Below are 11,693 nucleotides of genomic sequence, written 5' to 3' on the forward strand. Positions count from 1 at the left end.
AGGGGGTGCTCCTTCCCGCCGCCTCTCCTCCCACCCCCCCCCCTCCTGCAGGCGCTAACGCAGCCGCGGCAGCTGCTGCCTTGGCTGCGCCCTAAGCGCAGTGACCTCGCCTGTCCCTGCAGCGGTGACCGCCTCACTCTGCTGTCAGCAGGGGGAGGGGGCCATGGCCAGGCTCTGAACCTCTGGCCTCTCCCTGCTCAACCTGGGGCCCGCCGGAGCCCCGGGGGGGGGGTGCTCCCTTCCCGGCTGGGCCCACTTGGCCCCCCATCTTCCCTTATGTAACTCCACAACCGTCTGCGCCTTGCAGGTCACCCTAGACCCTGCGCTGGGCTCTGCCCAGAGTCCCACGCATATGGGGGCTGGAGCGGACCCCTGGTCGGGGCCCCTGCTCTCGGAGGCCCCTCCCCCTCCTTTCTCCTTGGGACGTTCCTTCCCCTGAGACCCGCTTGCCTGAAGCATGACAGGAGGAGGGGTCCCGCGGGGCAAGTTCCCCTGGGCGCAGGAGCAGGTGCACCCCTCCCTGCATTTCAGGTCCCCACAATCGTCCCGACTCCCGACGAGGGCCCGCCAGGGTCGCCGGGGTTGAGGGCGCGGGTTCAGGCCCGGCGGCGCAGGTACCGGCTCCTGTGCGCGCGGGCCGGCTGGCAGCAGGCGCGCCCCCCGCCCCGGCGCCCGCCTGCTCGGGCCGGGCTCTCCGCCAGCCGCCGAGCGCTCCTGGCTGGGGCTCCGGCGGCCCGGCGGGCACGCGGCGCTGTCCGTGGTGCTGCCGGCGCCGGGCGGGGCGGGGGCGGGGCGGGGGCGGGGCGCGGGCGGCAGCCAATGGCGGGGGCGCTGCGCGGGGCGCGGGGGGCGGCGGGCTGCGCGCGGGGCGCACTCGGCTGCGCGCTGCACTCGGGGCGCACCGGCGCTCTGGCGGCGGCTCGGGCTCCCGCTCCGCTCCGGGTCCGCCCGGGCTGCAGCGGTCGTGCCGCTGGCCCCGTTCGGCTCGGATTCCGGCCCGAGCCCCCTCGGCGCCGCCAGCCCCGGCCCCGTCCCGGGTCTCGGCGCCCGCGGACCATGCGCCGGGCACCCCCCGGGGAAGCCGGCCGGGCCGAGAGCCCGCAGACACCAGGCTCCCGGGCCGGGGCCCCTCCCGGCCGCCCGGCCGGCGGTCCGCGCCCTGCCCCGCGCCCCGGCGCCGCCTGAGCCGGCGGGTCATGGAGCGCACGCCGCCCGACGGGCCGCTGAACGCGTCGGGGGCGCTGGCGGGCGAGGCGGCGGCTGCGGGCGGGGCGCGCGGCTTCTCCGCCGCCTGGACCGCGGTGCTGGCCGCGCTCATGGCGCTGCTTATCGTGGCCACGGTGCTCGGCAACGCGCTGGTCATGCTCGCCTTCGTGGCCGACTCGAGCCTCCGCACCCAGAACAACTTCTTTCTGCTCAACCTCGCCATCTCCGACTTCCTCGTGGGTAAAGCCCCCAGCCCCCGCCCGAGCCCAGGAGTGTCCAGCCTGGCCCGGCCAGCAGGGATTGGAGCGTGGACCTAGGGCGCCTTTCTGTTCGGGCACACGGCCCCGCCAGGGAGCCCTGTTTGGGGAGGGGGCGTCCGGGACCCGGGGGGGGGGCGGGGGGCGCGGGCGAAGTTCCTTGCCTCCCCCACCCGGGACCGGGGCTGGGGGGTGGGGGGGATGTTCCTCGGGAAGGGGCCCCGGCGGGCGGGCGGGCGCTTGGCCAGGCGCAAGGCGCAGCGGCCGCGAGTGCACCGCTGGCTCCTGCGCCGTAGCCAAACAAAGGCTGCTGGCGGACTCAGGACGTGCGGAGGGCGCTGGGAGAGGTTTGGGGGAGGGGACATGGAAGGGAGTTTTTAGAGCCGTGTTGGGGGAGGGGGGCGTGGGGGAAGCGGGGTGGGGGTGGGGGAGATGCTCGGAGGAGCGCGCTCTCACGTGTCCGTGCACTGCTGCCGGCTTGGGGGCGGGGCGCGCGGAGGGGGCCCGAGCGCCAGACACCTGTTGGGGCTGCTAAGTGCGTCTGCCAGACCCTGGGCCGTGGGAGCGGCTGGCGTGGTGGCAGCCAAATGCCCTTTGGGTCGGGAGAAAGGCGTTCTCTCTTTCTGAGCTGAGGAGGAAGGGCTGTCCAAAGGCTGGGTTAGGGGCTGGGGTCCAGCAGGTGGAAGAGGAGGGAGGAAATTTTCCTGCCTCCCTTTGGGGCCTGGGAGGACTGCACAGAAATGTGGATGTACAGAATCAAGGCTTGTGGGGGGGGGGGTCTCATCGTGCCCGGAGGTCCCCACCCCTGGATCTTCCCTCCTACCTCCAAGTCCAGGGGACGCCAGTGGGACTGGAAACTAGGCAGGGGCTGAAGGCCAGTCGCAGGGTAGAGGGTGTGCCTAAGAGACAGGGCGGAGGCAAGGGCAAGGTCAGGGTTGCCGGTCCCAGGAAAGCGGCCGTTGCGCCACCCCCAGGTCCTGCCTGTCTCTCCACTGTGGTGGGTTTGACCCCAGGCCCCTGTCCAGCCATGGCCCACCGTGGCCCTACTCTCTCTCCTACAGGGGCCTTCTGCATCCCACTCTATGTGCCCTATGTGCTGACTGGCCGCTGGCCCTTTAGCCGTGGTCTCTGCAAGCTGTGGCTGGTGGTGGACTACCTACTCTGCACCTCGTCCGTGTTCAACATCGTGCTCATCAGCTATGACCGCTTCCTGTCAGTCACCCGCGCTGTGAGTCTGGGAAGCCGGTGCCCCATGTTCGCTCCTGGGAGGGGGGTGGTCAGGAAGTGGCCACAGCAGAGGATGGCCACTTCCAAGTTGTGGGCAGTACCGGGTGGGCTTGGTCTCTGCTGGCCTCACCGCGGACATACCGGGTACTCTATGGCCAGCCGCCCACTCAGTAGCCATTTGCTGCCAGTAGGACGGGTCCTGGGACAGGCGGGAGGCACGTCTGGACCCGGCATCGGGTGTTCCCGAAGGAACGGGGGCAGTTCAGCCTCCGCCCTGGAGCAGGTGCAAAGTCTGGAGGGCTGAGGGAGGATCCGGGCCAGAGGTCGTCGGTGGTACCCTCCCCACCGTGCGCTCGTGTGTGTGTGTGTGTACATGTGCGCACAAGCGTGCCCCCGGAAGTCAGTCATCAGCTTCTGGCTCCACGAGCTCTTCCTGGTGCGAGTAGTCACCGTGAGCCAGGGACGCTGGGCGGCCTGGGCTTCCCGCATCAGGGCCAGGCGGGCACGGGGGCAGCAGCCGGAGTCCCGGTTGGCCCTCTTCTTTGAGATGACTCTGCCAGTCACTCTGAGCGCCCTCTGCTGGGGGCCCCACGTGTCCCCGCCTGGAGAGGCCACGAGACAGTGCAGGGCAGGGGCTCAGGGTCCCCGTGAGCCAATCCACCTGTGGTCTCCGCCTCTCTCCCTGAGCCACCAGGGAAGGGAGGACAACTTCCACCGTGAAGATTGCACGAGACACCCAGCAGGTGCCGGGGGCACGGAGCCCGGCACGGGGGCGCTCGGTGGGCAGGGGAGGGTGACAGGACCTCCCCCACCCCCCGGGTGCCCACGGCCAGCAGGGGTAGCACACAGGCAGCCTGGCGTGAAGTTAGCGTTTGGGGCCGATCTGAGGGAGGTTGCATGACCGCGGGAGAGTGTGCTGGGGCCTCAGCCGGCCAGACCCACGTGGGGAGCGGGGGAGGGGAGGGAGGCCACGCGCAGAGGCCCAGAGGCTGCGGCGGTGGGCGGTGGGGGGGGGGGCGCGCGGCGCGGGGTGTTGGGGGAGCTCCCAGTCCCCTGTTGCTGCTTCCCCGGGCCCCTTCCCTCCTGACCCAGCGTGTCCCGGGCAGGTCTCCTACCGGGCCCAGCAGGGCGACACGCGGCGGGCGGTGCAGAAGATGGTGATGGTGTGGGTGCTGGCCTTCCTCCTGTACGGGCCGGCCATCCTGAGCTGGGAGTACCTGTCCGGCGGCAGCTCCATCCCGGAGGGCCACTGCTACGCCGAGTTCTTCCACAACTGGTACTTCCTCATCACGGCCTCCACACTCGAGTTCTTCACGCCCTTCCTCAGCGTCACCTTCTTCAACCTCAGCATCTACCTGAACATCCAGAGGCGCACCCGCGTCCGGCTGGACGGGGCGCGGGACCCCGAGCCCCCGCCCGAGGCCCAGCCCTCCCCGCCGCCCGCCGCGCCCGGCTGCTGGGGCTGCTGGCAGAAGGGGCGCGGGGAGGCCGTGCCGCTGCACAGGTACGGGGTCGGGGTGGGCGAGGCGGCCCCGGGCGCCGAGGCGGGGGAGGCGGCCCCCGGGGGCGGCAGCGGTGGGGGCGCCGCGGCCTCGCCCACCTCCAGCTCCGGCAGCTCCTCGCGGGGCACCGAGCGGCCTCGCTCGCTCAAGCGGGGCTCCAAGCCCTCGGCGTCCTCCGCGTCGCTGGAGAAGCGCATGAAGATGGCGTCCCAGAGCATCACCCAGCGCTTCCGGCTGTCCCGGGACAAGAAGGTGGCCAAGTCGCTGGCCGTCATCGTGAGCATCTTCGGGCTCTGCTGGGCCCCGTACACGCTCCTGATGATCATCCGGGCCGCCTGCCACGGCCACTGCGTTCCTGACTACTGGTACGAGACGTCCTTCTGGCTGCTGTGGGCCAACTCGGCCGTCAACCCCGTCCTGTACCCGCTGTGCCACTACAGTTTCCGCCGAGCCTTCACCAAGCTGCTCTGCCCCCAGAAGCTCAAGATCCAGCCGCACAGCTCCCTGGAGCACTGCTGGAAGTGAGCCGGCCCTTGGCGGGCACCCGGGGTGCCGGGGGGGGGGGGGTGGGGGGTGGGGGGAGGGGGGGCCTCCCACCGCCGCCCCCGCCAGGCTCCGGTTTCCTGGGCAGCCGGCCACACCGCCCCCGACCTGGCCGCCCCCGGGCGTGAGCCACGCCTCGTCTCCAGCCCGCCCTAAATGCCACGGCAGAATCCCTCAGACCGTCCGCCTGCCGCGGGGGCAGCTCGCTGGGCCGGCCAGAGCGGCCCCTGCTGCCTGAACCGGAGCCTGGTCGCCCACCCCGCCGCTCAAACCCTAGCTTCACCCCGGGAGGAACAATCCCAGCCACGCCGCCCGCGCCCCACAGGCGGTCCGGTGGCCGGTGGCGTCCACCCTTTTGCACAAGTGCTGCTTGGTGTCCTTCCCAAAGCGAGTGATCGGCGTGCGCTCCGGGCCTCGTGAGCAGTCTGCCGCTGCACGTGCACACACCTGCGCACACCTGCACACGCCCCGCCCCGCCCCCCGCCCTCCCCACAAGCCAGGGCCATGGGCTCTGCTGCTGTCTGTCCCCTGCTTGAGCCCAGGCCCCGGCCCCCTCCAAGTCCCTGCGCCCCCAAAGTGCCAAGTGCCCCCCAGGAACCCGCGGCCGTCCTCTGCCCTTCCGTTCTGGGTGTTTCAGGAAGACGAAGAAGAAAACACGTCCGTGAACTCCATGTTCCTTGGCTGTTTAATCAAGAGAGACAAAATTGCCGAGGAGCTCAGGGCTGGATTGGCAGGTGTGGGCTCCCACGCCCTCCTTCCTCGCGCTGCTGCTTCCGGCTGAGCTGCGCCAGCTGCTTCTGCCCACCCCGCCCCCGGGCTCGGGGTGCTGGGCCCTGCCTGGTGGCTCTGAGCGCGGCCGGGGCCCCGGACGCCTGCTCGTCGGGAAGGCCGCCTCTCTTGCTTCATCCGCTCCGGCCGAGGGGTGGGAGGGGGCCCCCGGGGCTCGCAGGGGCAGCCCCAGGACACCGGGGCCGTCGGCCACGTCCCGTGCACCCCGTCGGCGCTGTGCATGCCCCGCTCCCCGCCTGCCCGCTGCCCTGCAGACTTCGAGGTCCACAGTAAAGTGTATTTTTTTATTGGTGCTGATTCCTGAGGCCTTCCTGGGGGCGGGCTGGGCTCCCGTACTTTGGTCGGGACCCCAGGGAGACACAAGGCCACTCGGCAGGGGATGAGGGGCAGGGGGGAGATAAGGCTGGTCTGGCCCGTCCTACAGGTCCGGTCCCGATCAGAGACGCCGTGCCCCCAGCCACGCACCCCTGTTCAGGAAGGCGGCATGGAGCGAGGAGGGCCTCACTCCAGCCTCAAGAATGTGACCCACAGCCCCGCCCCCTGTGCCACCTGCCCACCACCCGGGACCGGGGTTCTCCTGTGTCACATGATCTTCCACCTGGGGACCTGCCAGGGGACCAGCTGAACTCCAGGGGTGGAGGGGAAGGGATGGGCCTGAGGAGGGGAGCCACCTCGGGTAGAAGAGGGGTCCCCGGCAAAGGCGTGGAGGCGGGACCGAGGGTGGCAGATGGGGACGGGGAGAAGAAGAGGGTGGTGCTGGGTGAGCCTGGGTCCAATGAACAATCAGTCCCTGCATGCTCCACGGCGGGGGCAGACCTCGTTCCCGCCCCAGGGGCTCAGAGTCCCCTGGGAAAGGGGGCGAGGCCAGCACAGCTTAGGGGAGATACAAACTTGGGCGGTCGGAAGCCACCTCCTCCAGGAAGCCTGCCTTCCTTTCCGGCCACTAGAGCGCTCCCTCCCCCGACCTCATGCTCTCTCCCCACCACGTGGGTTCTACTTGCACAGCACCTCTGACCCCTTCCTTCCTTCCTTCCCCACTGCAGACACAGCCTGTCTCTTACGGCCACATGCCACCGGGCCCTCGGCACCGGTCAGCAAGCTCTGATTCTCTCCACTGCAGAGCGAGGTTTTTCATAGCAACATTTCAAAGCCTTCCTCCCCCAGACACCTCTCACCCCGCAGCTATACCTGCACCTTCATTTCCCAAATGCCCCAGAAAACTTTCCCAGAGCCCTAAGCTGGCGCCCCTTTCCTCCACACTCTCGAGAGACCCCCTCCGGCCCAGGCAGGACGCTCTTCTTTCGCCCCCTCCTTGGTGCCAGGGGGAGGGCCGAGCCTGGGGGCTGGGCGCTGTCTTGAGCAGAGGTCGGAGCGGGACGGGGGGGGGGGGGGGCTGCAGGGGGAGCGGTGGCAGAGGCGGTAGGCGCCACCCTCTGCGGGGCCCGGAGCTCAGGGAAGCCCTCGTGCTCTGGGGGCCCCGTGCACTGCCGGCCAAGTGGCCTCCCTGCTGGCCCCGCGGGACCTGCCTGCCAACCCCCCACGGCGGGGGTCTGTCCCTGCAGCCCAGAGCTGTCCGGGGAAAGACAAAGCACCTGTCCTCTGCAGCGGTGGGCGCCTCCGTGCCCGCGGCACAGCCAGAGCCCTCGCTGCCCCTCCGCCCAGCCCTGCTAAATGGCTACAAATTGGAGGATAAAAGCGCAGGCTTTCAAGCAATTTTGTCTTCAATCTCTGGAAACTGCTGTTCCCCGAGCTCCTGCGTGAGGCTGGAGGAGGAGAGAAGAAAGACACCGACTTTATTGGGCCTGAGTCCTGCGGCAAACAAACACGCCAAGGGGGCCTTTCTCCTTGGAAGCAGGCGCACCGGGAGGGGACACAAAGCCGGCGGGCCCGGGGCGGGAGCGGCAGCCTCTGCAGGGGCTCGCCCACGCCGGCAGCTGTTGTTCGTTGAGTACCTACTGTGTGCCAGGCACCGTAAGGGGTGCTGGTCGGCTGGGAGGTGGACAACCAACTAATGGCCGTTTCCACGGGGACTGAGGACTGCAGGGGACATCAACAGGGCAGGGGCTGGAGAGGAGGGGCCGCCAGCTCACTAGCCAGGGGCTGGGAGCCTGTGTGAAGGGTGGCGGTTCACGCGCTCACAACATTGACTGACCCCGGTGGCGGGGCGCTCCAAGACGCCGCAGGGACCAAGCCTGGGGCCCGAAAGAAGGGCGTGCAGGCAGAGGGGTGCCCCTGGGAACAGGTTCCAGGCACCGCCCCTCCCAGGCTGGTGTGGACCCTATGTTTTCAGGGTGCCATGCGGGCACCCCCCACCTTTCTACAAAAGGGAAAGTCACCCGGTGTTTCCTCTGGGCAGCCGGGGCCACGGCAGGGACGGCTGGGGCCCCTCCGGCTCTGGAGCCCTGCCGTTTGGGGGAGCCACGTGGCCGTCTGTCCTCCGCCCCCACCCATCCTCACACCCACGGCTGGGCTTGTGGGTGCAAAGAACCTTTTCCAGCAACACTTGCTGGAGCCCCTCTGTCCTCACAGCCAGCCCACGAGGGGTGCTCACATTCTCCACTCTGCAGATGTGGGAGCCAGGGCTCTGGGTTCTGGGAGACTCACCCCACGTCACAAGCCCAGTACACATCGGGGGCCAGGACTCCACCCTCCCATTCCACTGGGGTCTCCCCTGTGCTCCCCTGAGCACCAGGGGCCCCCGTGTTGTCCAGGAGGGGGCTCCGGGGAGCCTTGGAACCGGAGCTCAGCGCTGTTGATCTTAACACAAGCACGTGTTGAGTATCGGCTGTTTGCGCTCCGTTGTGTTGTGCACAAGGAGCCGGGAAAAGTCACCCCTCCTGAGCCAGCAAGTAGAGGAGAGAAGGGGGAAGAGGCAAGGTGGGCTATGGAGTGGGAAGCCCCAATATCCAATGCCCAGGTCAGGCAGGGAGTGTGTTCGGAGAGGAAACTGAGGCCTGGGAGAGGGGACTGCCCCACCTGCCCAGCGGGTCTGGGGGAGGCTGCGACTGAGGCCAGGCATCCTAGGGAACATCTAGCCCTTTCTCCTTCCTGTCCCAGTAAGTCTCGGGGGCCAGGCAGGGGCTCCTGGGCCTCAGTTTCCTCCTCCACACAATGCGGTCCTGGCTCGGCAGGGTGATGCGGGGGCAGGGATCCCTGGGGCTCTCTCCTGGGCCCCCAGGGGCCAGGGGGCGCTGGCTCTGCCCGCCCATCATTACAGAAATGGCCCCATCGTCCATGCTGTCTGCCCTGTACCCAGCGGGTAGCTCTGTGCTGACCTGTGCCTCCCGCCTGGCAGCAGGCAGGCTGGCTGGAGGGGCTCCAGGAGTCCCCTCGGCACTGGCACCTAGAGGGCTCACCTCTGCCCCTGCTCTCCTTCCTTTCTGTGGAAATGAGCATGGGATCTGGGCGTGGCTGGACGGGCAGGTGGTCTGGGCTGCGCCACCTTCCAGCCTCGGCCCCTGCAGATCTAACAGCGTCCTCACAGGGGCTGCAGGTGGCAAAGGACACCTTGTGCCTGATACTTGGGGGACCGGGCCCGGCCCTCCAGTCCTCAGGGCACATCCGGTGACGGTGACCCACCCTGGCGGGGGCCATCCAGAAGCTGGGGATCCTACAGGGGGGGTCGGGGTCAGGGCTCAGGGTCAAGCCCCACAGGAAGAAGGCAGGGACTCGGCTCCAGCAGGTCAGGACCAGGGAAGGGGCGAGGAAGCATGGCCGTGGAACCTGGCACAGGGAATGTTCCCCGGGCAGGAACGGCTCCCGGTGTCTAACACTCACTGAGCCCCAGGCCCCATCGTGAACCCGCTTCCCATCTACACTCATCTGGTCGTCAGACAGATGAGGTGCTTCTGTTCCGTTTGACAGGTGAGGACACTGAGGCACAGAGGTTGAATAATGACCTGCTCAAGGTCCCACAGCTAATGAGTGGCTAAATTGGTGCTGGTTCCTCCTGTGACCACTTTCCCAGCACCCCAGCCCCCAGGGGCCACCTTCTCCGGCTGGTCCCGAGCCCGACAGCCCGGGCACCCGGAGCCCCTCGGAAATGCACACAGGCGTCTGGCCCCCTGCCCCTTCTTTGGGGAACCACTCCCCCTTCACTCCAGCGGGTCCCGGGGGCCGGCCCCACCCACAGGCTTCAGGACCGGTGCGGGTCCCAGGCGTGGCTGGTCAGAATCCCCGTGACAGGTTGGGGTAGCGCACATCCCGGGCCCAGCCGGAGAGCAGCAGTGCTGGGACCTTGGCTGGGACTCTGGGAAGCCCGCGTTGCCCTGCAGCTGGTGGCCCCCAGCGCCGCCCTCAGGGAGGCTGCCCCCTGGCGGGAGCACAGCTCTGCGGCCAAGGCAGAGGAAGGCCTGTCAAACCCTGGGAAGAGGCAGCTTCCTGGTGCCATTGTCCGAGCGCCTGGATCCAGCCCTGCCTAAAGCTAGCGTGTGGATCTTTCTGTTTCATGAGTCACCAAATACCCTTTTCTTCCTACGGCTGACACAAGATGGGGTTTTGCAGTGTGAGGTGCTGAAAATGTCCTATCTAGCAATACTTGGCCTGGGCTGGCATCCCTCTGTCTCGGGGGGCAACGGAGCCTTCCTGCCCATGGGAGGTCTGTGTCTTTGATGAAGAAAAAATGGGGAAGTGAATCAGCTATTTAGTAAAATAATAATTAGCTGTTTGTAATGGTCATGGGTAGGAAAGCAATCTTTTCTTTTTTTTTATTTTTGGGGACAGAGAGAGAGAGAGAGAGAGCGTGCACAAGTGGAAAGAAGGGCAGACAGAGAGTGAGAATCCCAAGCCCTGACTTGGGGCTCGATCCCATGACCCTGGGATCATGACCCGAGCTGAAATCAAGAGTCTGATGCTCAACCGACCACCCGAGCCACCCAGGCGGGTGCTCCAGAAAGCAATCTTTTAACGCATTAGACTCTGAGGGTAGAAAAGTCAGGAGGCTGTGGCCACATGCCTGTGACATCTGTCCTGTCCACAGGGTGCCATGCAGGGACCTGACCGGGACATCCTGCCCCCCCGCCCAGGGAAACAGGCAGCTTGCTGTGAAATCTGCTCGAAGGGCCCCAAAATACAAGAGCCCCCCCCTTACCTGTGGGGACCTCGCTTCAAGACCCCCACGGAAGCCCGAAGGCGTGGGGGCACCAAGCCCTACACGCACCAAGTGTTTTCCTCGACACACACCCCGCCCTCGGTCGAGCGCGGTTTATAAACCCTAACCGGGCGCAGCGGGAGATTAACAATAACGGTGAAACAGAACGGTTGTGACAATGTGCTGTGACACACGTCGTGTGACTGGGGTCTCTCTCCGGGGCACCTTCTTGTCCTGGGCTCACCCTCCTCGTGCCCAGGTGACGGGACGAGATGCCCGCGCCAGGGGATGGACGTCACGTGAAGGACGCGGCACGTGACGCAGAGCCAGGCTGCACCTGACCTTCCGACCTCGAGTCAAGGGGAGTCAAGTCCTCTGCTTCCCGTGGGGAGCCCGACGGCGGGTTAGGAGGGACTACTGTCTCCCTCAAAAGAAAAAGAGAAGGGAGAGAGGAGATGCTTTTGGGCGTAAGGAGGGGAGGTGACGAACTGTGCTGGGCTGCAAACGCATCTGTGACACACCAAAGTCACACCAGTTTCCAAATTCAAACATGACAAATTTCATGATCTTTAAATGCTTCTACTTTAAATGCTGATGATCTTTAAAGAGTCCAGCAAACCCTGGTTCCTAGCTGCGGTGTAGGAGTTGGGGCAACTCAGTGCATGGGGGAGAGCCTGCCTTTTGCCCTCCTTCCCAGGCCCCGGACTCGGCTGGCTCCCCAGCTTGGCAGAACCCCGTGCTCCTGGGAAGCCAGGGGGCTAGGCAGGTGGGCAAGCTCCCCCTGGTGCCCCCAGGGCCCACAAGCTTTCTTTGTCAGCTGAGGTTCTGCTCGGTCCTGCTCCTAGGCCCGCCAATCTATTAATTCATGCTAAAGTGTGATGGACTACTCAGGGAAAGATGGAGATTTCCACTTGAACCGAGGGCATTCTTTAAGTCCAAGTGAGTCACATTCTAATGCAGGGATTTCAGACAGGGACATACCATGAGTGCATGCAGGGATGGTATCAGTGAACCTTCTCGAGCCCCTGCTACCTGCTGGGCCTTATGCTACACACTGATTTGGTCAAAGGTTCCAGATCT

At 66.8% G+C, this 11,693-nt stretch overlaps 1 protein-coding gene across 2 annotated transcripts; it reads left to right on the plus strand.

Moving 5' to 3' along the window:
- The first annotated feature begins 1,196 nt into the window (after nt 1-1,196).
- Nucleotides 1,197-5,551, plus strand: HRH3 (histamine receptor H3). Of its 2 annotated transcripts, XM_030308942.1 has the most exons (4): nt 1,197-1,446; nt 2,525-2,691; nt 3,797-4,713; nt 5,373-5,551. In XM_030308942.1, the coding sequence occupies exons 1-4, from the start codon at nt 1,197-1,199 to the stop codon at nt 5,398-5,400; spliced, it is 1,362 nt and encodes a 453-aa protein (XP_030164802.1). In that variant the 3' UTR covers nt 5,401-5,551. The 2 variants fall into 2 exon arrangements, with proteins under 2 accessions (XP_030164802.1, XP_030164803.1); XM_030308943.1 differs by having other exon boundaries at nt 3,797-5,551.
- The last annotated feature ends 6,142 nt before the right edge of the window (nt 5,552-11,693 follow it).

The sequence above is a fragment of the Lynx canadensis genome, chromosome A3 (genome assembly GCF_007474595.2).
Source record: "Lynx canadensis isolate LIC74 chromosome A3, mLynCan4.pri.v2, whole genome shotgun sequence".
Lineage (NCBI taxonomy): Eukaryota > Metazoa > Chordata > Mammalia > Carnivora > Felidae > Lynx > Lynx canadensis.